Source organism: Scyliorhinus torazame, chromosome 1 (genome assembly GCF_047496885.1).
Source record: "Scyliorhinus torazame isolate Kashiwa2021f chromosome 1, sScyTor2.1, whole genome shotgun sequence".
NCBI lineage: Eukaryota > Metazoa > Chordata > Chondrichthyes > Carcharhiniformes > Scyliorhinidae > Scyliorhinus > Scyliorhinus torazame.
In genome coordinates, this window is record NC_092707.1 from 288779404 (window position 1) to 288805146 (window position 25743).

General features: G+C 47.1%; 1 protein-coding gene across 8 annotated transcripts in view; it reads left to right on the forward strand.

Annotated features, from left to right (window-relative positions):
- wdpcp (WD repeat containing planar cell polarity effector) overlaps positions 1 to 25743 on the forward strand; it is a 288945-nt gene that overhangs the window by 104489 nt on the left and 158713 nt on the right. For 7 of the 8 annotated variants that reach the window (XM_072507250.1, XM_072507270.1, XM_072507286.1 and 4 more), the window contains 2 exons: positions 23254 to 23319; positions 24608 to 24799. In XM_072507250.1, coding sequence (XP_072363351.1) covers positions 23254 to 23319; positions 24608 to 24799 — 258 coding nt within the window. The remainder of the gene's footprint in view (positions 1 to 23253; positions 23320 to 24607; positions 24800 to 25743) is intronic. The other variant, XM_072507244.1, reaches the window with a different exon arrangement.

A 25743-nucleotide genomic window follows, 5' to 3' on the forward strand; every position in this document is an offset into this window, starting at 1 on the left:
TGCGCTCGGTCCACTTCAGGCACCTTATCTAGCACCCCTACTGCCATCAGCCCTGCCAGCATCTTCGAGACGTACCTCGTGGAACTCACACCTTTCACCCCTTCAGGCAGGCCCACTATTCACAAGTTCTGCCTTCTCGAGGCATTCTCCTGCTCCTCCAGCTTTGCCTTCAACGTTTTACAGAGGTCTCCTAGGAGCCCCGCCTCCGCCTCCAGAGTCACCACACGATCGCTGTGGTCCCACTCCTTCAATCTCCCGAATCTGTGACCCATGCACCTCCAAACACTTCTCCACACATTCCAAAGAACTCTTCAGGGGTGCCACCGCTTCTTCAATGGCCTTTGCACGATCCTGCTGCATTTGTTTTCTCTACTGCTGGAATTCAGCTTTAATAAAGGCCATTAAGTCAAGTTGAAGCCTTCCAGTTTGCATCAGCCCTTCCCCCGCCTGCATGTCTAAAGTGGCCTGTTGATGTTTCTGCAGCACAAGTCTGCTCTAACTTTTCAGCCAAATCTCTCACTGTTTTCTGCCGGTCTGGTAACCAGCAGTCATACCACTCCCAGGGAAAGTACTCTTCCAACATTCACCTACGTCTTTTCATCAAAATTCCACCTCGTATTGGGTAAAAAGAGCTCTTTTCTGTGACTTTAAGCAGGAGCTGCCCTGTATGTGACCACTCACTCCATGGTCAACACCGGAAGTCCCACACAACAGACTTGTGAGCAAAGTTATAGCTCATGAAATAGAAGGACAATGGCAATGTGGTATACAAAATGGCTGAATGGAAGGGAAACCGAGAGTAGTGATTGGTTAATAGGTGTTTTTCAAAGTTTGCAGATGCAACTTAGAAGCATTGTGAACTGTGAGGAGGATAGTATAGAATTTCAAAAGGACACAGACAAGATGGTGGAATGGGCATACAGGTGGCAGATGAAGTTCAATGCTGAAAATGTGAACTGATTCATTTTGGTAGGAAGAACATGGAGAAACAAACATCTTATCTGGCTTAGTATGGCAACTGCTCGGCCCAAGAGTGTAAGAAACTACAGAAAGTCTTGAACACAGCCCAGCCTGTCACGTGAACCCGCCTCCCATCCATTGACTTTGACTACACCCCCCGCTGCTTTGGGAAAGTGGACAGCATAATCAAAGACCCCTTATACCCGGGTTATTCTCTCTTCCAGCCTCTTCCATCGGGCAGGAGATGCAAAAGTCTGAGAACACGCACTAGCAGATTCAAAAATAGCTTCTTCCCCGCTGTTACCAGACTCCTGAATGACTCACTTGTAGGCTGAACTGATTTCTCCACGCATCTTCTCTACACTCCATATGCTTCACCTAATGTCTATGTATTTACATTGTGTATCAAGTATATGTCCTATGCTTTTCATGTATGGAACGATCTGTCTGGTCTGTACGCAGAACAATACTGTACTTCGGCAAATCCAAAATATGAGACAATACAGAATAGAGGGTACAATTCTAAAGGGGGTGCATTAGTCATTGTAGATATCAGGACCTGTTGAGAGTGTGGTTAATCAAACATACAGTATCCTAGGCTTTATTAATAGAGGCAAAGCGTACAGAAGCAAGGAGGCTATGTTAAACTTGTATAAAAGACTGGTTCAGCCTCAATTGGAGTATTGCATCCAGTTCTGGGCACCACTCTTTAGGAAAGATGTGAAGGCATTAGACGGAATGCAACAAAGATTTGTGATGTTACGTACATAGATTGGGGAAGTTGGGACTTTACTCCTTAGAGAAGAGAAGGTTGAGAGGAGATTTGATAGAGATATTCAAAATCATGAGTGCTCTGGATAGAGTAGATAGGGCAAAACCATTCCTGTTGGAGGAAGGATCAAGATGCAGAGGGCACAGATTCAAGGTAATTGGCCAATAAAAAGTGATGGCAACATGAGGAAAAACGTTTTCACATAGTGAACGATGAGGATCTGGAATGCACTGCCTGAGATTGCTGGAGGCAGGTCCAATCAAAGTATTCAAGAGGGAATAGGAATATCATCTGAAAAGGAAGAATGCGCAAGGTTAAGGAGTGAAAGGTGGTGAGTGGTACTAGGTGGATTGCTCATTCCGACAGCCAGCGCAGAGACATTTGGCCTCCTTCTGTAATGTGCTGTAATGATTCTGTGATAATGTCCTTTGTTTCAAATCAATCAAGGGACTGAATTTCCAGGCCTCCTATCCAATGCAAAGAGGGCAGAATTGTGCCAAGAATGATGGGCAGTGACCAATGTGCCGTGTCACTGCTGCCGCTGTGACCACACAACGTTCTGCCTCAGGTACTCCTGGGCAACAGGAACTATCCTGAGCCAGGCAGTACTCCCGTCTCATATTAATTTGGGTCTTATTACATACATAGGATCCAACTTTCATTGTTTCAAACCACGCTGGGGTGTGAGCTGTTTAATATAGCCACTGTGCAGGGTAGGTGGGTGAGGTGCCCCAGGTTGGATGGGTTGCCTGATTTCCGTATGCCATTCCTTTATTCGATGCCAACATCCTTCACGCCAGGATGTTCTGCCACAAGCTGCCTGAAATCAGTCTGGGGATAATAAACATCCTAAGATGTTTCAACACATTTTTCAGTGCAGTTGAAATTAAAAATGCCACTACAAATGTGCATTCAACATTCCCACATTTGTGTGTCCAATCATGGGACTTTTGCTTTGAAGATTGGTTGATGACTCGCTCTATATTTTCTTCCTTTTAAAATATATTTCATTCCAAACTTGTGTAAAAAAAACAGCAACATATACAAAAACACACTCCAAAAACACTCCGATTTTATTTTCAAGGGAGCTGGCCTTCAGAATTGAACTGTAATTCATAATCAAAAAGCAGAAAACTCCATTTCAGACAGAGCTTCACCTTACATTGGAAAACATTGGTCACGTGAAAGAGCATACTGATAGTCTCCCATGACTACAGGAAAGCATTGATCTTTTCCATGACCTGCCAGACTTTCTGACATGTATGCCTCCAAATTTTGGCACCCGCTCCTCTGCTCTAAAATGCCAGACTACCTGTCTTTACTAGCCCGAGGCAGCATGATGTTCAATTTTTTCCAATGCTTTCTTTCATTCAGTATCTTGGTTAGGAGGCTGCGTGTAGATTTGATGTAGGAAACGTTCGGGTCTGTTTTGCCTAGCTTTAAGTAAAGTAGATAAGCTTAACAATCCAGGTGTACCACCAAGGAGACTTTCTTTATTTGCTCATTCATGGATTCCATCATGTAGTCAAAGTATTAATGAAATATAGAAATTCTCCAGAATCCTTAGGAAAGAACATATATAATTTCAGGTACTTCACAAATGAGGATAATTACATATAGGGGCTGGTTTAGCTCACTGGGCTAAATCGCTGGCTTTTAAAGCAGACCAATGCAGGCCAGCAGCACGGTTCGATTCCCGTACCAGCCTCCCCAAACAGGCGCCGGAATAGGGACTAGGGGCTTTTCACAGTAACTTCATTTGAAGCCTACTTGTGACAATAAGCGATTTTCATTTTCATATCACCTGGACCCTGGTAATATTTATGCTTCAGTTAGTGACTCAGGTTTAAAGTTTACAAAATACCTTTTTTCCCTTCTTCTGTAGATGTTCATTACTGCTTACAGTTTCACCCTCTCAGATTGCACGTTATTAATGTGAACCATGAAGCTGGTTGTTTATAAACTGTGACCACACTGGGGAAAGAATAGTGGGATTACACCTGATACAAATGGATGCAATTTGGTAGGACTTGAAACCTGACTGTTTCCCTGCCCTAACCCAATTGTGTTGAGCAAATAGTAATATCCCAACTGCTGTCCCAGTTAACATCAGTTAGCTCAACTTATTCAAGGGTTGATTGTGGAACCCCCAGACCTGTATTGCTCAGCTAATCAATAAGTACATTTTCTGAGTCACCATGGAACCCTAACTTTATATAATTTAGTCATAACATTAATGTTAGCTCTGAAGAGGAGTCATACGCACTCAAAATATCAATTCTGTTTCTGTCTCCGCAGATGCTGCCAGACCTACTAAGTTTTTCCAGCATTTTCTGTTTTTATTTCAGATCTCCAACATCTGCAGTATTTTGCTTTTATATTCATGTTATTGTAATAGTTACACCAGACATATTGCTTACAACATTATTGTAATATTGGTGAATTTCTCTGTCATAAAGTGTGAGTTGAAATCTTAATGTCTTGCCTAGAAACAGCAAAATGTGAGAGCAGGGTTGTTTTAAGAGGTAATTGTCTGTGATACACAATGTTGTGCTTAAAGGTGCTCTTGTCACAAAATGGTCAAATGCTATTAAAATGAATGTACTGTTTTCTGCACAAGTAAAATCAAGCTACCATGTATTTTGTAAACCATGTATGGACAGCATCTAAGAGAAAGGAAGGACCAGGAAAGAATAGGGAACAGATATTCCTTGCAATTGATACATTTAGTAGTCAGAGTGCTGTGAGCCAGGAAGCAGGTTAGTCACAGATGAGGTGTTGAAGAAGCAACGGCAAGAGAGAGGTCGACAACTTCAAGAAGCAGCTCAGTTCGAGATTAAGTGCTGAAGCAAAAAGCCAGTTTGTGCAAAAGATCATTTTCTTTGCTGAACTGAAGACCATTCCCAAGTCCTGGTCACTTAGGCTGCTGTATGGTGTGGTAGTCACTGGCTTAATTTGATCAATACGTTTTTGGCTGTTTGGAAAATGGAATGGTCTAGTAGAATTGGGATTATGGGGGAAGCCAATGCTTTTCCATTTCCAGTCTTTGAGGGACAAAGTGCTTATTCTTAATGTGCCAAAGTATAACATTATTCTTTGTAATGTTTCATTATCTTAAGAGTTATAGAATCATACAGCACAGAAAAGACCCTTCAACCCATCGCATCTGCGCCAGTTAAAAACAACCACTTAACCATTCTAATCCCATTTTCCAGCACTTGGCCCATAGCCTTATATTCCCTGGGATCGCAAGTGCACATCTAAATACTTTGTAAATGTTATGAGGGTCTCTGCCTCCATCACCCTTTCAGGCAGCGGATTCCAAACTCCCACCACCCTCTAGGTAAAAAGGTTTTCCTCACATCCCCTCTAAACATCCTGCCCCTTACCTTAAATCTATGCCCCCTCTGCCAAGAGGAAAGGTTTGTTCCTGTCTACTCTTATCTAGGCCCTTCATAATTTTATACATCTCAATCATGTCCCCCTCAGCTTCCTCTGCTCCAAGGAAAACAATCCAAGTCTATCCAATCTCTCTTCATAACTAACACTCCCCAGCCCAGGCAACATCTTGGTAAATCTCCTCTGCACCCTTTCCAGTGCTACCACATCCCCTCCTGTAATGAGGATTCCAGAACTGCACACCATACTCTAGCTGTGGCCTAACAAATGTTTTATACAGTTCCAATAAAGCCTCCCTGCTCTTAAACTCTATGCCTTGGCTAATAAAGGCAAATATGCCATATGCCTTCTTAACCACCATATCCACCTACTCTGCTACCTTAAGGGACCGGTGTACATGCACACCAAGATCCCTCTGATCCTCAGTGCTTCATAGGGTCCTGCTGTTTATTATGTTTCCTTGCCTTGTTTACATGACCTCATACTTACTCCATTTGCCACTGATCAGTCCATCTGGCCAGCCTCTCATTTATCCTCCTGTAATCTAAGATTATCCTTCTCACTATTTACCACCCCACCAATTTTTGTATCATCTGCAAATTTGCTGATCGACCCTCCTACATTCATACCTAAAGCATTTATATAAAGCACAAACTGCAAGGGCCCCAACACTGATCCCTGTGTTGGACCCCACTGGACGCAGGTTTCCAGTCAGAAAAACACACCTCGACCATCACCCTCTACTTCCTGCCACTCAGCCAATTTTGGATCCAATTTGCCAAATTTCCTTGGATCCGCTGGGCTCTTACCTTAGCTCCCAGTCTCCCATGTGGGACTGTCCCTAAAAATTGTCCCAATGCCCCAGAAATCTAAAGCTCTCCCTCCTGCACCATCTCCCATCTCTCCAGCCACGCATTCATCTGGACTAACCTCCTATTTCTATACTCACTAGCACAAGGCACTGGAAATAATCTTGAGATTACTACCTTCTGGATCCGTTTTTTTCATCTACTTCCTAGCTCCTCCCTAAATTCTGCTTTCAGTACCTCATCCTGTTTCTGTCTCTATCATTGGTACCAGTATATACCACAATATCTGTCTATTTGCCCTCCTCCTTCAGTATGCCTGCAGCCATTCAGTGACATCCCTGACCCTGGCACCAGGGCGGCAACATACCATCCTGGAGTCTCTTTTGCAGCCACAGAAATGCCTGCCTGTTCCCAAGCAGAAACTTGAGGAGGAGAATCCAGTTAAGAAGGTCGTGCAATGCTGGTCCGAGGCAACAGAAGAGCTCCTATGCAAGTGCTTGGAGTCAGTAGACTGGTCCATATTCTGAACTCAGCGGCCAATCTAAACGAGTATGCCACCACCATCAGATGTTCATCAGCAAGTGTGGAGACGATTGCGTGGCAAAGAAGATAGTACGCACGGGGGGCAGCATGGTGGCGCAGTGGTTAACATGCTGCCTCACAGCACTGAGGACACGGATTCGATCCCAACCCCGGGTCACTGTCCATGTGGAGTTTGCACATTCTCCCCATGTCTGCGTGCGTCTCACCCCCACAACCCAAAGATGTGCTGGATAAGTGGATTGGCCACGCTAAATTGCCCCTTAATTGGAAAAAAAAGAATTGGGTACTTAAATTTATTTTCAATTTAAAAAAAAAAAAAAAAAAAAAGGTACTATATACGTTCCCCAACCGGAAACCATGGTTTAATCGGGGATTCACTCCCTACTGAAGGCCAGGTCTCAGGTATTCAAGACAGGCGACACTGACCTATACAAGAAATCTAGGTACGACCTCCACAAAGCCATTGGGGATGCCAAGAGACAGTACCAGACTAAGCTAGAGTCACAGACTAACAACACGGACTCTTGTGGTTGTGGCAAGGCTTAAACAACTAAATAAACCACAAAGCAAAGCAGAGTAGAATCTTCGGCAGCAGTGCACCCCTCCCTGATTAACTCAATCCATTCTATGCTCGTTTCGAGCAGGCAACCAAGAAACCGTTGTTAAATGCCCCAGCAGTCTCGGACACAAACATTCGTACTGTCATAGCTTCCGAAGTTAGATCGGCCTTCTTGAAAGTGAACCCTCGGAAAGAGCGTGTCCTGACGGAATCCCTGGTCGTGCACTCTGAACCTGTTCCCTACTCTGTTCCGAGGTTCCCACTTGCTTCAAGAAGACCACCATCATATCGGTGCCGAAGAAGAACCAGGCAACGTGCCTCAATGACTATCATCCGGTGGCCTTGACATCTATCATTATGAAGTGCTTCGAGAGGTTGGTCAAGAGACACATCAACTCCATACACCTAGAATGCCTCGATCCACTGCAATTCCACAACCGGTCCACAGCAGACACTGTCTCCCTGGCCCTACACAGATCCCTGGAGCATCTCGACAACAAGGACTCCTACATCATTGACTACAGCTCTGCCTTCAACACCATAATTACAGCCAAGCTCATATCTAAACTCCAAAATCAAGGACTTGGCTCCTCCCTCTGCAACTGGACTTCCTGACCCATAGACCACAATCAGTAAGAATAAACAACAACACCTCCTCCACAATAGTCCCCAGTACCGGGGCCCCGCAAGGCTGCATACCTATCCCCCTTTTGTACTCCCTATACACACACGACTGTGTGGCAAAATTTGGCTCCAACTCCATCTACAAGTTTGCTGATGACACAACTGTAGTGGGTTGGATCTCGAACAATGATGAACTAGAGTACGGAGGGAGATCGAGAACCTAGTGGGGTGGTGTAACGACAACAATCTCTCCCTCAATAGCAGCAAAACTAAGGAGCTGATCATTGACTTCAGGAAGCGATATATAGTACACACACACACACACACACACACACACACACACACAAACCCCTGGCCTGCATCAGTGGTGCCAAGATGGAGATGGTTGACAGCTTCAAATTCCTATGTGCACATCATGAATAATCTCTCCTGGTCCACCCATGTTGATGCTACGACCAAGAAAGCATAACAGCGCCTATACTTCCTCAGGAAACTAAGGGAATTTGTCATGTCCATATTGACTCTTACCAATTTTTATAGGTGCACCATAGAAAGCATCCTATCTGACTGCATCACAGCCTGGTATGGCAACTGCTCGGCCCAAGACCATAAGAAACTACAGAGAGTCGAGAACACAACCCAATCCATCATGCAAAATCGCTTCTTCCCCGCTGTTACCAGACTCCTGACTGACCCTCTTATGGACTGAACTGATCTCTCCACACATCTTCTCTACCGAGTAGTACTACACTCTGTGTGCTTCACCCGATGTGTGTATCTATGTATTTGCATTGTGTATCTATCATATATCCTATGTTTTTTTTCATGTATGGAATGATCTGTCTGGACTGTACTTTTCACTGTACCTTGGTACACGTGACAAATCCAAATCCTTACCATTGAATCCTCTCCACTATAGCCCTGACATAATTCCTCCTCCCATCTTGTGCAACAGACACACCCATGGTGCCGTGAAGTAGGCTGCCACTGCTTTCCCGACAGTCTCCCCCAACAGTATCCAAAATGGTATATCTGTTAGAAATGGGGTTGGTCGACTTCCGGTGACGGTGGGCGGGAGGAAGCCGCGCGTTGGAGGGCTCCCGTTCGGGAACGGCATTGTCAGGGGTTAACGCCCGGTCCTAGGGCCAGCGAAGGCAGTAAAAGTCGGGAGACAGTACAGAGGAGGAGAAGAATGTCGAAGACCAGCAAAAAAACGGCTGTGAAAAAAGCGTCTGAAAGTCCGTTGTGGAGTGGAAAGGTCACCGCGGGGTCAGTAAAGAAAATGGAGGCTGGAGCACCAGGGGAGGCCGCAGTGCTTACGGCTGAAGGAATAACTAAGGTGATGGCTGCGGAATTCGAAAAGCAGTTTGCGAAATGCATGGAGACGGTGAGGAAGGCGATGAGGGAGGTTTTGAGTGCGCTGGTGGAGGAGGCGATTTCCCCGGTGATGACGGCGGTGGCGAGCGCAGTGGCGGAGGTGCGAGAGCAAGGGGAGGCGCTGAAGGAAGTGGAGGAGACGTTATTGCAGCACGGCGATCAACTTGCCTCGATGGGGAAGGAGATGCGGAAGGTGATGGACATTAACAAGGATCTGCGAGGAAAAATGGAAGACCTGGAAAACTGATCTAGGCGACAGAATTTGAGGATTGTGGGGCTGCCCGAAGGAGTTGAAGGACCGAAGCCGACTGAGTATTTTGCCGCGATGTTGGTAAACTATTGGGGGAGGGGGAGGATCCCTCCCGATATGAACTGGATCGGGCTCATCGGTCGTGGAGCCTGTACCAAAGGCGAGTGAGCCGCCAAGGGCAGTGACTCTGTGCTTCCGTAGGTACAGTGTGAAGGAGAAAGTCCTGAGCTGGGCCAAGCAGAAGCGGGTAGTGCAGTGGGCTGGAGCTGGTATACGTGTATACCAGGACTTTATGGTGGAGCTGTCGAGGAGGCGGGCTGCCTTCAACCGGGTGAAGAGGGCACTGTACATTAGCAAGGTGCAGTGCGGCATTGTATATCCAGCGAAGCTGAGGGTGACTTATGAGCTCAGGGACTTTTATTTTGGAACGGCGGAAGCAGCGGAGGAGTTTGCGAAGGCAGAAGGACTGGCAGAACTGACAAATTGAGAAATGGCCATGTGCCGATGTAACCTCATGACTGTATTTTCTTTTTTGTTTCACTGCGCGCGGGTGTAGGGGCTAAAGGAGCCAATGTTGTATATATTTGGACAAGGGAAGTGATGGGACTTTCACTCGAAATGAGGGCTCTTTGGGGTGTAGGTGGATATGCGGGGTTTGTGTGCTAAAAGGGATCTCTGGGCTTTCCTAGGGCCGGGCAAGGGGGAAAGGGACCCGGGCGGGGGCCTCCACGCTGGCCGGTTTAAGCCGGCCAGTGAACTGGAGTGAGGTGGGGGGAAGGGCTGCGGCCATCGGAGCCTGGCAGAACCGGGTCCGAGTGGTCTAACCGGGGTGGAAAGTTGGAGGGAAGGAACCGAGGTTGGGAGGAGGAGTTTTACAAGAGGCAGTGGACGGGAGGAGCTGGAGACTTTGGGGGGGGGGGAGGTGTACAACTCTTGGGTATCGTGTACGGTACTCTTTCAGAGGCTGGATGGCGTTGAGTGTAGGGGGGGAGGGGGAGTGGACTCTATAGGTAAATGGTGACCATGGGTGGTCCTGGACTCCTTTTTCTTTTTCTCTTTTGTTTTTTGTTTCCACCGTGGGAGGGTTTGGTTTATTGGATGCATATATTGACAGGTGGGCAGTTGTTTGTGGTGGTGGGAGGATGGGATCATTGGTTTTGTTAAGGGGATTGATTTTGTATTTGTTACCATTTACTGTTTGTGGGTGGGGTGTAAATTTTTGAAGGAAAATGTGAAAATGTAGAATAAAAAAATATTTTTTAAAAAGTAAGGGGGATGATCACAGAGGACTCCTGCACTACCTGCCTTCCTCTACTCTGCTTGGTTGTCACCCATGCCCTTTCTGCCTGTTCAATCCTCACCTGCGTTGTGACCACCTCACTGAACGTGCTATCTGTGACCTGCTAACTTCTACTTTAATAAACACTTTTATTCTTGTTTAATGAAAGAGAGGTTTGAGTTCTTATTGTTTCCACGGATGCTTCTCACTAATATCCAAAAGAAAATACAGCACGCAGAACTAGTGTTTCAGGTTGGAGCACTTGCACATAACATCAGCGGGGTTTTGTAACACTATATAAATATAACTTGTTGTTATTCAGTCATACTCATATAGTTTCTGATTTCCCTACTTTTTCCCAAGTTATTCAACTCACCGGGGTGACGAGAATGAGTATTACAGTTGGTCTTGTGGCCCAGGGCTCAGAAACCAAGGCATTCCTGCTTCTAATTGCTACTAGCTTATTTCTGCTGGAAAGCCCATCTGTCTAAAAGTCGGGTATAGTTGAAAGAAAAACCTGTTAATTTTCCGACGAGATTTTTACATGAAGGAGAACTACTCAGGAGAGGTAACTAACTGTAGCTCAGTTTAATTCTACACAACCTCTCAGACAAGTGCACATAGTAATGGTAATTTTGTTTGAATATGTAGTTGTACATGCTATTTTCTTAAAGTATACTTAACAGGAGTTCAACATTAAGTTTTTAATCATGTAAAAAAAATCTTTTATTAAAGTTTACATTTTTACACTGACATGAAAGTAGATGAGACGGTAACAGTTTACATGTTCCTTTTCGGTAATCCCCTCTTCTACTGTTTCTGGGTCAACACATTGGCTGAGTTTTGTCAGATGTGCCTGGAAAACCAAGGCAATCCTACCTTGACCATTTCGGGGAGCACCAATCAGATTCTGTGGAAATTAAGCAGCTAATCAACTGTTGTCAAAGCTCTGGTCCTTTAAGGAACGAGATCCTGTTTCGAGCCAATCAGAGGATTGGCAGTTCTTTGATCCCAGCATCACCACTGGAAACAATGGCTACTGCTGTGGCTGCATGCAGCCAGAAGAAGCAGCATGGAGGCCACCTGCAGTTGGAGGTAATGGGGTTGGGGTTGCTGGGACCGATCAAGCAGCACCTGCAGAGTGGCACGGTACTTGGTGAGGCTCAATCACAACAGTGCCAGCAGCGGTGGGAATGAATTGGCCACTTAAGGGCCACAGTTGGCCTCTGGGCAGGAAGGCTGACCTCCACCTTCCCGTCACTAATAAAATTCCATGGCATTAGGAAGGTGACCGACACTCCATCTGCTATCTTCTCACTGTTTTACTGGCTACCCGCTCACCTTCCAAGCTGCTCCCGAGGGCCCCATTAAATTCCCTCATTACTTACAATTCTCTTATCTGCTATTTTAACAGAAATATTTCTAATGTGTGATGCTTCTGTTAAAGTAGCAGAAAGATAAATATGTATCTTTAAGCAGTACTGTGAAATGTTTGCATTAATACCAAGGGATGACAATGTCAATGTAGAATTTCCATAATTAATAGATTTCCACAGTTGAGACCCCTCTCCTGAGATTCACTGTGGTGTACGTTACTAAGGGGGCACAGCAGCAGGCGGCTGCATAGGTTCCAGCATCCAGTAATGTTCCTTCGACCTCTATTACTGTGAGACCAAGAGGCAACAGTAAGTTATATTAAATGCAGTGCTTATTCTTTGAATTAATTTATAATCCATCAGCAATATTTCCTTTCTGCATTCTGGAATTTGCCTGTGGTGTGCTTTTGCTGAAAATTTACATTTTAGTTGTGCTTAGGTATATTGACGTATCGATACCATTTAATAATTAGAGTATTATAGATTTATCCTCTCCATATTGAATACTAAAATGTATTACAAATACTCTTCTAGTCCAATAGTATGGTTTGTTTCAGTTTTGATCAGTTTATATGTGTCATGTTAAACCTATTCTGATGAATTAATAGAAGTCAAACAGGTTATTTCAGCTGCCTCCTTTCTAAAGAACTAAGAATAAATACCTGAAGGTGGCACTGTTATAAATCATGAAGAATAGCTTGTCTGGTTTCAAGTTTTTTTAAAACATTGCTTGAAGCAGTCCAGGCTACAAACTTCAGCGATCACTGCATTCCTCCAATTCCGGAATATTATTAAGAACCATCCCTTCTTGCCCAGTGCGCTTAGAGTGAGTAACAGAGAGATCTGGGTTCTACATCTAGTTTGTGCCCTACCACACTGCAATCACAACAATAAAAGCGGATTCTGGAAATCTGAATTAAAATCAGAAAATGCTGGAAACATTCAGCAGGTCTAGCCCCATCTGTGGAGAGAGAAGCAGTTAAAGTTTCAAGTCCACCTGACTCCTTTTCAGAGCTGAAGAGAGGTAGAAATGTGGGTTTTAGACTGTTGAGAGAGTGGAGCAAAATAGGCCAGAGATAGGTTGGAGTTCAGGAGAGATTTGACAAATATATCATCGTCAGAAGATAGAGGGAGTGTTAAAAACTAAAGGAAGTACTAATAGTGGTGTAAAGGTTAGATAGTAGAATAAGGGCCAGTGTCCTGTGAAAGCAATACAGAGCAACAAGAACAAAGAATAAAGAAAAGTACAGCACAGGAACAGGCCCTTCGGCCCTCCAAGCCTGCGCCGACCATGCTGCCCGTCTTAACTAAAATCTTCTACACTTCCGGGGTCCGTATCCCTCTATTCACATCCTATTCATGGATTTGTCAAGATTCCCCTTAAACGTCACTATCGTCCCTGCTTCCACCACCTCCTCCGGCAGCGATCTCCAGGCACCTACTACCCTTTGTGTAAAAAACAAAATTGCCTCGTACTTCTCCTTGCCCCTCGCACCTTAAACCTATGCCCCCCCAGTAATTGACCCCTCTACCCTGGGAAAAAGTCTCAGACTATCCACCCTGTCTATGCCCCTCATAATTTTGTAGACCTCTATCAGGTCGCCCCTCAACCTCCTTCGTTCCAGTGAGAACAAACCAAGTTTATTCAACCTCTCCTCATAGCTAATGCCCTCCCTACCAGGCAACATCCTGGTAAATCTCTTCTGCACCCTCTCTAAAGCCTCTACATCCTTCCGGGTAGTGTGGTGACCAGAATTGAACGCTATACTCCAAGTGTGGCCTAACTAAGGTTCTATACAGCTGCAACATGACTTGCCAATTTTTATACTCGGTGCCCCGGCCAATGAAGGTAAGCATGCCGTATGCCTTCCTGACTACCTTCTCCACCTGTGTTGCCCCTTTCAGTGACCTTCAGTGACCTTCCAAAATGCATTACCTCACATTTGTCTGGATTAAACTCCATCAGCCATCTCTCCGCCCAAGTCTCCAGACGATCTAAATCCTGCTGTATCCTCTGACAGTCCTCATCGCTATCTGCAATTCCACCAACCTTTGTGTCGTCCGCAAACTTACTAATCAGACCAGTTACATTTTCCTCCAAATCATTTATATATACTACGAACAGCAAAGGTCCCAGCACTGATCCCTGCGGAACACCACTAGTCACAGCCCTCCAATTAGATAAGCATCCTTCCATTGCTACTCTCTGCCTTCTATGACCTAGCCAGTTCTGTATCCATCTTACCAGCTCACCTCTGATCCCATGGGACTTCACCTTTTGTACCAGTCTGCCATGAGGGGCCTTGTCAAAGGCCTTACTGAAGACCATATAGACAACATCCACTGCCCTATCTGCATCAATCATTTTTGTGACCTCCTCGAAAAACTCTATCAAGTTAGTGAGACATGACCTCCCCTTCAGAAATCCATGCTGCCTCTCGCTAATACGTCCACTTGCTCCCAAATGGGAGTTGATCCTGTCTCGAAGAATTCTCTCCAGTAATTTCTCTACCATTGACATAAGGCTCACCGGCCTGTAGTTCCCTGGATTATCCTTGCTACCCTTCTTAAACAAAGGAACAACATTGGCTATTCTCCAGTCCTCCGGGACATCACCTGAAGATGGTGAGGATCCAAAGATTTCTGTCAAGGCCTCAGCAATTTCCTCTTTTGCCTCCTTCAGTATTCTGGGGTAGATCCCATCAGGCCCTGGGTATTTATCTACCGTAATATTTTTCAAGACGCCCAACACCTCGTCTTTTTGGATCGCCATGTGACCCAGGCTATCTACACACCCTTCTCCAGACTCAACATCCACCAATTCCTTCTCTTTGGTGAATACTGATGCAAAGTATTCATTTAGTACCTCGCCCATTTCCTCTGGCTCCACATAGATACCCTCGCCTGTCCTTCAGTGGGCCAACCCTTTTCCTGGCTACCCTCTTGCTTTTTATGTACGTGTAAAAAACCTTGGGATTTTCCTTAACCCTATTTGCCAATGACTTTTCGCGACCCCTTTTAGCCCTCCTGACTCCTTGCTTAAGTTCCTTCCCACTTTCCTTATATTCCACACAGGCTTTGCCTGTTCCCAACCTTCTAGACCTGACAAATGCCTCCTTTTTCTTTCTTTTTTTTTTTTTTTTTTTTTTTTTTTTTGTTGAAATTTTTTATTTAAAACAAATTTGTAACATTTCCAGAGAGAAAACAGGCCCTATGCAAAGAACCTTAACATAGTGAAAACAAACAGTGGGAAAGAATAAACATGTTAATAAAGCACTTCTCCTGTCAGCTCTGTTTGCCCTGCCCCACGTGTTCAATTAAACTAATGTGGCTCTAACCCCCCTGCTGCTGTCAGTTTTTCTGCGCTGTTCCCTGAGAGTCTGCAAGCGACCTTCTACCCCGGGGGATCCCTAGACCCCCCCCTTGCCCACTTAAATCTTCTCTGCTCTCCTTCCCGGCTGCCCTCTCCCAACCTCCCCTAACCCCCGAGGCCCGATCTGCCAGGCCAGCCCTGCGCTTGGCCCTAGCCCGCCCCTCCTCCTACTCTCCTTGGGGCCCCCTGACCTACGCTAGCTACGCTGACCCCTGCCCTTGGCGCCTGTCTGTCTACCACCTGAGCGCTTGGGCTCTCCCCCCACACACCATTAACCTGATTGTATCTCACCGTGCCCCCCCTTTCAAGTCCCCTAATCAGCCCCTAGCCCATCCCCCTCTCCGAGGCCCCGATCTCCCGCCAAAAGGTACCAAGCGCAGGGCTCCCTTTGCAGGGACCCTCTCTTTTACCCCCCCCCCCCCCCTTGATGCTATCCCCCAAGAACACCCTACACAATGCGCCCTCCATCCCCTGTTCTCTGTCCCGGCTGAAAACAATCTTGGATAGAACATTACAGTACAGGATAATTTAACAAACCGCCACCACACAAAAGCTCTGAGAGCCCAGAGTCCTTTAGTTCAAGTCCAGCTTCTTTTAATAAATATCCACACACTTCCGGTTGCGGCGATGCTCAGCTAAGCCGCACGTTTCGGCGGCTCCAGCTCTGACGGACTTTCGGGCTCTTTTTGAGAGCCCCAACGGGAAATTTTCGCGACAAAACCCGGTGTGGGGTGAAGCAACAGGGAATCCCCCCCCCCCCCCCACCCCAGTGTGCAAGAAAAATATCGGCGGCGGTGGCCAGATCACGGAGGATCCTCGAGGGCAGCGGCAGAGGAAAGAAAGAAACAAAATGGCGTCGGAGGGAGCCCAGGCGGTATGGGGACCGGACCAGGATGAATTTCTCAGATGGTGTGTGGAGGTGTTAAAAAAGGAGGTGCTGGCCCCGATGTTACAGGCAATCGAGGGGCTTAAAGAGACACAAAAGGCCCAGGCGATAGAGCTCCGTGTGGTGGAGCAGAAGGTAACTGAAAACGAGGACGAGATCCTGGGCCTAGCGGTCAAAATGGAGACTCACGAGGCGCTTCATAAGAAGTGCATCGAAAGAATTGAAGTCCTGGAAAATAGATGAAGGAGAAAGAACCTCCGGATCCTGGGTCTCCCCGAGGGAGTGGAAGGAGCTGACGGCGGGGCTTATGCGAGCACGATGCTACACTCGCTAATGGGAGCTGAGGCCCCCTCGGGCCCCTTGGAAGTGGAAGGGGCTCACCGGGTCCCTGCGAGGAGACCAAAGGCTGGCGAACCACCAAGGGCGATGGTCGTGCGATTTCACCGCTTTCACGACAGAGAGGTTGTTTTGAGCTGGGCCAAGAAGGTACGAAGTAGCAGATGGGAGAATGCGGTGATACGAGTGTATCAGGACTGGAGTGCGGAGATGGCGAGAAGGAGGGCGAGTTTCAATAGAGCCAAGGAGGTGCTGCATAAGAAGAAAGTAAAGTTCGGGATGTTGCAGCCGGCGCGATTATGGGTCACATACCAGGATAGACATTACTATTTTGAAACATCGGAAGAAGCATGGACCTTCATCCAAAAAGAGAAACTGGACCAGAACTGAGGGACTGATGTTGGAGGGGAAATGACAATGTTGATGTATAGAGATGTAAATTGGGGAAAGGGAGGTTCACTGTATCGGGACGGTCTTTGACGGGGGGGGGACACTGAGGAATGTGGGCACCGGTGGTGGGGAAAAAGAGACACAGGCGGGGGATGGGGAATGGGAACAGGACTGTAGGGGGAGCTGCGCCATGGGGGGGTGGGATGGTTCTAGGAAAGCTCGGGTCTTTTCCCATGCTAGAGAGATGATGGCGGGAAGATAGGCGCAAGGAGGATGGGAGTTCCACACACGGGGGGGGGTCAAGGAGAGAGCGGGAGAAGCCGGGGTCAGTTGAAGTCAGCTGACTTTCGGAAGCAATATGGGGGGAGTAACCATGCTAGATGCGGATCTAGCGCGGGGGGGGGGGGGGGGGGGGCGGGCGGGGGATAACTGGGTTGCTGCTGCTGAGATCGAAAGGGAGCTGGTAAGAGAAGAGGTGGTCGGGGCGGGAATGCGCCGTCTGGGGGACTGGTAGGTGCGCGGGACCGGGACGTGGGACTGGCCCAGAGAGGGTGATGGCTAGTCGACAGGGGAGGGGGGTGGGCAGCCCCCCAGTCCGGCTGATCACGTGGAACGTGAGAGGCCTAAATGGGCCGATTAAGAGGGCCCGAGTGTTCGCGCACTTGAAGGGACTGAAGGCAGACATGGCCATGCTTCAAGAGACTCATCTGAAGGTGGCGGACCAGATTAGGTTAAGGAAAGGACGGGTGGGACAGGTGTTCCACTCAGGGCTGGACGCAAAGAATAGAGGGGTGGCCATATTGGTGGGGAAACGAGTGTCGTTCGAGGCTAGGAACATTGTAGCGGACAACGGTGGCAGATATGTGATGGTGAGTGGCAGACTGCAGGGAATGGAGGTCGTGCTGGTCAACGTATATGCCCCGAACTGGGATGATGCGGGATTTATGAAGCAGATGCTGGGACGTATCCCGGACCTGGGGTAGGAAACCTGGTAATGGGGGGGGACTTCAATACCGTGCTAGACCCAGGGTTAGATAGATATAGATCCAGGAAGAAGGCCGGCAGCGGCCAAGGTGCTTAGGGGGTTTATGGACCAAATGGGGGGAGTGGATCTGTGGAGATTTGCTAGGCCGCTCGCCAAAGAGTTCTCCTTTTTCTCCCATGCCCATAAGGTATACTCCCGGATAGATTTCTTTGTTTTGGGTAGGTCACTGATTTTGAGGGTGGAAGGAACGGAGTACTCGGCCATAGCTGTTTCAGACCATGCCCCACATTGGGTGGATCTGGAACTAGGAGAGGAGAGGGAACAGCGCCCCCTCTGGCGACTGGATGTGGGATTATTGGCAGATGAGGGAGTCTGCGGAAGGGTGCGGGGATGTATCGAAAGGTACCTGGAGGCCAATGATGATGGGGAGGTCCGAGTGGGGTAGTATGGGAAGCGCTGAAGGCGGTGGTCAGGCGGGAGTTGATCTCCATCAGGGCTCACAAGGGGAAAACAGAGGCCAAAGAGAGGGAAAGATTACTGGGGGAGATTTTGAGTGTGGATAAAAAATATGAGGAGGCCCCGAACGAAGGACTATATAGTGAGAGGCGAAGACTCCAGATGGAGTTTGACCTGCTGACCACAGGGAAGGCGAAGGCACAGGGGATGAGATATGAATATGGGGAAAAGGCGAGTCACCTGTTGGCCCACCAGCTTCGTAAGAGGACAGCGGCGAGGGAAATAGGGGGAGTTAGGGATGAAACGGGAACTACGGTGCGGAGAGCAGGGAAGGTAAATGAGGTGCTTAAGACCTTTTATGAGAGGTTATATAGGTCCCAACCCCCGGAGGGAAAAGAGGGGATGCAGCAGTTTCTGGACCAACTAAGGTTCCCGAGGGTGGAGGAGCAGGAGGTGGCAGGTCTGGTGGCACCAATTGGGGTGGACGAGGTGACCAAAGGGCTGGGGAACATGCAGGCAGGGAAGGCCCCTGGACCTGACGGGTTCCCGGTGGAATTTTACAGAAAATACGTGGACTTGTTGGCCCCGCTGCTGGTAAGAACCTTTAACGAGGCCAGAGAAGAGGGGACTCTACCCTCGACAATGTCGGAGGCGACGATATCACTAATCCTGAAGCGAGATAAAGATTCGCTGCAATGCGGGTCTCATAGGCCTATCTCGCTCCTGAATGTGGACGGCAAGTTGTTGGCAAAAGTGCTGACAATGAGGATAGAGGATTGTGTCCCGGGGTGGTGCACGCAGATCAGACAGGGTTCGTAAAGGGGAGACAATTGAATGTCAACGTGCGATGGTTATTGGGGGTGATAATGATGCCCCCAGCAGAGGGGGAGGCAGAGATAGTGGCGGCAATGGTTGCAGAGAAGGCATTTGATAGGGTAGAGTGGGAGTATCTATGGGAGGTGCTGAGGAGGTTCGGGGAGGGGTTTGTCAGCTGGGTTAAACTCCTCTATGGGGCCCCAATGGCAAGTGTAGTCACAAATCGGCAAAGATCGGAGTATTTTCGATTACATAGGGGAACAAGGCAGGGGTGCCCTCTGTCCCCATTACTGTTCGCACTGGCAATTGAACCACTGGCCATAGCGCTAAGAGACTCCAGGAAATGGAGAGGGGTGGTTAGAGGGGGAGAGGAACACCGAGTGTCACTCTACGCAGATGACCTACTGGCATTCACGAGACCACAGGTGAGGGAATTTCCGCTGCTCCCGACACAGGGGATCCAGGATAGAGTGATTGCGGGGGGGTGGGTCGGGGAGGGCAAACTGTCCGAAATATACCGGGAGATGAGAGAAGAGGGGGAGGAGCTGGTAGAAGAGCTGAAAGGAAAATGGGAAGAAGAGCTCGGGGAGGAGATTGAGGAGGGTTTGTGGGCTGATGCCCTAAGTAGGGTAAATTCCTCTTCCTCGTGTGCCAGGCTTAGCCTGATCCAATTTAAGGTGCTACATAGAGCACACATAACGGGAGCTAGGTTGAGCAGGTTCTTCGGAGTGGAGGACAGGTGCAGGAGGTGCGGGGGAAGCCCGGCGAACCACACACATGTTTTGGTCGTGTCCAGCATTGGAGGAGTACTGGAGGGGAGTGGCAAGAGTGATCTCGAAGGTGGTGAAGGCCCGGGTCAAGCCAAGCTGGGGGTTAGCTATATTTGGGGTAGCGGATGAGCTGGGAGTGCAGGAGGCGAAAGAGGCCGATATTGTGGCCTTTGCGTCCCTGGTAGCCCGGCGAAGGATTTTACTCATGTGGAAGGAAGCGAAACCGTGTGAAGGCCTGGATAAACGATATGGCAGGGTTCATAAAACTGGAACGGATGAAGTTTGCGCTGAGAGGATCGGCTCAGGGGTTCTCCAGGCGGTGGCAACCGTTCCTCTACTATCTAGCGGAATGTTAGGGGGAAAATAGATAGCCAGCAGCAGCAGCCCAGAAAGAGAGGGGGAGGGAGGGAAGGAGGGGGGGGATTGTTTTTGATCTAGATGGGGTGGAGGGGCGGGGGGGAGCACTATTTTGTGTTACTTTGTTAGTTCACTTCTTTATTTAAACAATGTTATCTATTAGTTATCGTGTTACCATTTTTGTTGATTTGTAAGGAGGAAAAATTGTGTTTGGAAACTTTAATAAAATATATATTTTTAAAAAAATATCCACACCTAGTCAGAGCAAATTAGGTTAACAGACCGCCGTCACTGTACAGCACTGAGAAAACTAAGTGCCCGTTAGTTCAAGTCCAGCTTTTCTTTAATAAAAGTCCAAACCTGTTCTGGTGTCTCGAAGTAGTAAAGGAGTTCCTCAAACGTAACCCAAAGCTTTGCAGGATACAGCATTCCAAACTTCACCTCCTTTTTGTAGAGGGCTGCCTTTACCTTGATGAATCCTGCACGCCTCTTGGCCAGCTCCGTTCCCAAGTCCTGGTAGATGCGCACCTCACAATTCTCCCATCTGCTGCTCCTCTCCGCCTTGGCCCATCGCAGCACACGTTTCCTGTCAGCAAGCCGGTGAAAGCGGACCACCAAGGCCCTCGGTCGGTCGCCCATCCTGGGCTTCCTTATGGGGGCTCTATGTGCCCCATCCAACTCCAGGGGTTGGGGAAGGCCTCCAGCCCCATCAGCGCCTCGAGCATACCTTTCACGTATGCACCCACATCCGACCCCTCGCAGCCCTCGGGGAGGCCAATGATCCTCAAATTATGTTTCCTGGCTCTGTTCCCCAGCTCTTCAAGCTGCTCCTGCATCCTCCTCTGGCGGGCGTTCAGCTCTTCCACCTCGTGCTCCAGCTCCGTTACCGTGTCCGCCTGGCTGGAGAGCTTCACCTCGACCTCCCCGAGCACCTTCTCCTGGACCTCCTGCGCCTCGACCATTCGGTCCATTACCGCCCTCATCGGGTCCAATGTGTCCCTCTTCAATTCGGCGAAGCAGTTCTTAAAAAACTCCATCTGCTGCTCCCTTGGACAGTGAGCCTCGGCTCCCTGGTCCCTGCCATCTGCCATGTTACGCCGCCTGGCCTGGGGTCCCCGCTGCTCCCACTTCGAGCCCTGCCGCTCCACTCGACCACTTCTGGTCCAGCTGCTCTTACCCTGGGGGGGTAAGCCTCTTCCCGATCGTCCCCTCAACCTAACCAGGTCTCGCAAAGGTCCATTCAACAGGCCCGTTTGCCCATCGCGGGCGGGGGCGATCCGACCTGCGACCTGCTTCCGCGAGGGCGCCACCGGAACCCTCCTTTTTCTTTTTGACGAGGCCTACAATATCTCACGTTATCCAAGGTTCCTGAAATTTGCCGTATTTATCCTTCTTCCTCACAGGGACATGCCGGTCCTGAATTCCTTTCAACTGACATTTGAAAGCCTCCCACATATCAGATGTTGATTTACCCTCAAACATCCACCCCCAATCTAGGTTCTTCAGTTCCCGCCTAATATTGTTATAATTAGCCTTCCCCCAATTTAGCACATTCACCCTAGGACCACTCTTATCCTTGTCCACCAGCACTTTTAAACTTACCGAATTGTGGTCACTGTTCCCGAAATGCTCCCCTACTGAAACTTCTACCACCTGGCCGGGCTCATTCCCCAATACCAGGTCCAGTACAGCCCCTTCCCTAGTTGGACTATCTACATATTGTTTTAAGAAGCCCTCCTGGATGCTCCTTACAAACTCTGCCCCGTCCAAGCCCCTGGCACTAAGTGAGTCCCAGTAAATATTGGGGAAGTTAAAGTCTCCCATCACAACAACCCGGTTGCTTTTACTCCTTTCAAAATCTGTCTACCTATCTGCTCCTCTATCTCCTGCTGGCTGTTGGGTGGCCTGTAGTAAGGAGCACCGAGATCTTGGTAGGGTTGGAGGGGTTTACAGAGATAGGGATGGGTGAGGTCATCAAGGGATTCAACATAGATCAACAAGCACAGGCAGGATGGATGACCAGTACTTGGTGCATTAGTATTGTTGGGTGAAAATATTCACAAGTAGGCCTTAACGTGAGCAAAAGAAGCAATTTATTGCTGCAGATCTCTGGGAGAAAGGTCCTTAGACCCCACGGTCCTGTCGGCACACTTTCTCTCTGGGCTGTGGCTTAAACAGGGTTAATATACACTTTCAAAAGCAGAATTAGTTTGCATTCTCATTTTCATATAGCCAATCAATTCTCTTAGTATCGCAGTTCATTCCATATATAGTTAGCAATTCTTTACACAGTAGTTTACATTCGTCCAATCAATATGTTGCACGCATGATTACATAAGGTCACCAGTTGCCAGTCATAAGGTCGTGAGTTGCCAGCCCTGGATGCTGGAACTAGAGGCCCTTTTCCTCTCGCAGCTGTTTTGACAGCTTAGAGTAACAGCTCCTGCAGTCCACAGAGCACTGGTCATCACTGACCTATTGTCTTTGGAGGATATATCTGTTAGCGTCACACTTAGTCCAAAGTTCACTGTCTCAGCAGAAATCATCATTCGTGGCAACTCAAAAGCAAGCATTAATTCATATTAATATTCATATTCATTCATACAGCCAAGTATCCCATCATACACTGCCAAAGCAGAAAGCAGGCATTCATTCATATCCCAGCATGTTACCAAAGCAGAACGTTTATACCAACAGTATGGATTCGGTAGTCTTGGTGAGTGACAGAGTCTGTGGCAAGGACTGAAGTAAATGACTGTGGACTTCTCAATATAATTAGAATAAATTCCTACTTGACCAATGCTAGGTGTTGGACAAGCAGTATGACAAATCTGAGGCAGCCCAAGGATGTAGAGAGTTTTAAAAAATTGTTTCTGGGATGTGTGCATTGCCAGCAAGGCCAGCATTTATTATCCATCTCCAATTGCTCTGAACAGGTTGTGGTGATCTGGCTTCTGGAAGTGCTGGAGTTGAAGAAGGTGGTTGAAGAAGGGCAATTTAGGGTGGGTAATAAACATCCCATGAAAGAATAATAAAAAGATTTGGAATTACTTATATTTTGTTCATATTATGTATTAAAATCTGGCTTTGATACTCCAGTCGTTAGAAATTTGAATAAAGATTAAAACTGAGTATTTTAGTAAGCTTGTAAAGAGCTTTGCAGGACAACCCTTGCAAAGTTGTCTTGATATAATTACTTTCTTACATTTTTAATAATTAAATCTCCATTTTTTTTTTAAACAAGAGAGCGTCAATGTATTATTGGTCTTGACTAATTGGCAAAGTGTGGAGATGCAATCATGCTAATCCTCCCTCTGTCTGATAGGTGAAAAGCTCATTGAACATTTATTGTGCCGAGAAAATTCAAGCAATTGGGATAGAATCTGTGTAAGAAATGAACAATGGAGTGGTTTAGATAGCTAACACAGTATGATGAGTTAAAAGCTTTGAAAATTCTGGGTAGGTGGACAGCATCAAAAGTTTTACTATTTGTAGCACCTTTTTGATGTTCATTCAATGCGCCTGAGAGCAATAATATTATGACTGCAAATACAGAAGACCTTGTTTAACTGCAATAAATGCAGCAAAGGATTTTCAGCATTAACCCTGTTATAATGGCCTGAGACAAGTGGTGAGATCACAATTTGGATGAGCGTGATTATTTGCTAACTACAATACATAAATGGAACGGGTTCTTAACACCATGTGCACTCTGGCATTATCGCATTACTGGGATCCTTTGTTGCTTCCCAGCCAGGAATATAAAAGCAATCTATCCCATAGTGAAACTGGCTCCAGAAGCATTTCCCTGATAAGGGGAACCCCTGCCCTTCATGAGTGCCTGGTCCAGTGGGCTTAGCTGTATGGCTAATCCTCAGAAAATGGTTTGATTATTGCTGACCAGAAATAGCAAAATGGTATTTTTTTTCTTGCTATCAAGCTCTATTAATTCCTTAGGTAGGTTACAGCACAATTTCTCAAATGACATGTAGATGATACAAATGTTTGTATTTGAAGTGTTGTGCTGGCAACCTTTTTACAGAGGGACTGGAGAGAATGAAAATTAGAATTTTAAATGTACTACTAATTCTGTCACTGCAACACCAGAACATTTGCTAACTCAGTACCTTAACTATGCAGATTTCAGGTTAGCTTTATACATTAAAAGTCACCTATTTTTCTGGGTTAGGTAATTTAAGTAAAAGGAGATGATCAGTTGAAACAATGTTACAATGCACAATATTTAATATGTATCCAGGCAATTTTAACGTTCTAATTCTGTTTGTGCAGATTTCTTACATTGATTTACCGGGACCTACAGGACGGAGAGTAGAACGCCATTTGGCCATGAACTATACGCAGGATATGGTGATTTGCTGGTGGAAAATAACTAATGGAGATGCCTGGCCTTGGTCTCCAATATCCAGCGAAAGTGACCGAGCTAATATGGTGGTGTTAAGCTGCACAAATGGCAAACCTGAGGTAAAATAATTTATAAACTATGATTACAGTGAAATGAGCAAATTTATATTACACGCTATGTTTTCCCTTTTTTTTGTCTGAGTTTGTATGGATCACATTTTGGAAATATTTTATTCCCTACTTTGACTGCCTGACAGAAGCCTCGATAATTTTTTTAAAAAAAATATATTTTATTGAAATTTTTCAAACAGACATTTTCCGTTTTTACAACTTAATGAAGGAATATACATTAAACGTTATTTAAATAATATATTAAACTAACAACAAATGAAAAAAGAGATAAACAAAAAGCAAATATCGACAACTGGCAAAAAACAAAAACACGGTATAATACTCCTCCCCCCCCCCCCCCCCGGGTTGCTGCTGCTGTCCTTTCTGTTTTTCCATTATCGTTCCGCGAGATAGTCAAGGAACGGTTGCCACCGCCTGGTGAACCCCTGAGCCGATCCTCTTAACGCATATTTTATTCGTTCCAGTCTTATGAACCCTGCCATGTCGTTCATCCAGGCCTCCACGCCCGAGGGCTTCGCTTCCTTCCACATAAGTAGAATCCTTCGCCGGGCTACTAGGGACGCAAAGGCCAAGACGTCGGCCTCTTTCGCCTCCTGCACTCCCGGTTCTTCTGCAACCCCAAATATAGCTAACCCCCAGCCTGGTTTGACCCGGACCCCCACCACCTCTGAAATCACTCTTGCCACACCCTCCCAGAACTCTTGCAGTGTTGGACACGACCAGAACATGTGAGTGTGGTTCGCCGGGCTTCCTGAGTACCTTCCACATCTATCCTCCACCCCAAAAAACCTGCTCAGTCTTGCTCCCGTCATATGCGCTCTGTGTAGAACCTTAAATTGAATCAGGCTAAGCCTGGCACACGAGGACGAAGAATTTACCCTACTTAGGGCATCTGCCCACAGCCCCTCCTCGATCTCTTCCCCCAGCTCCTC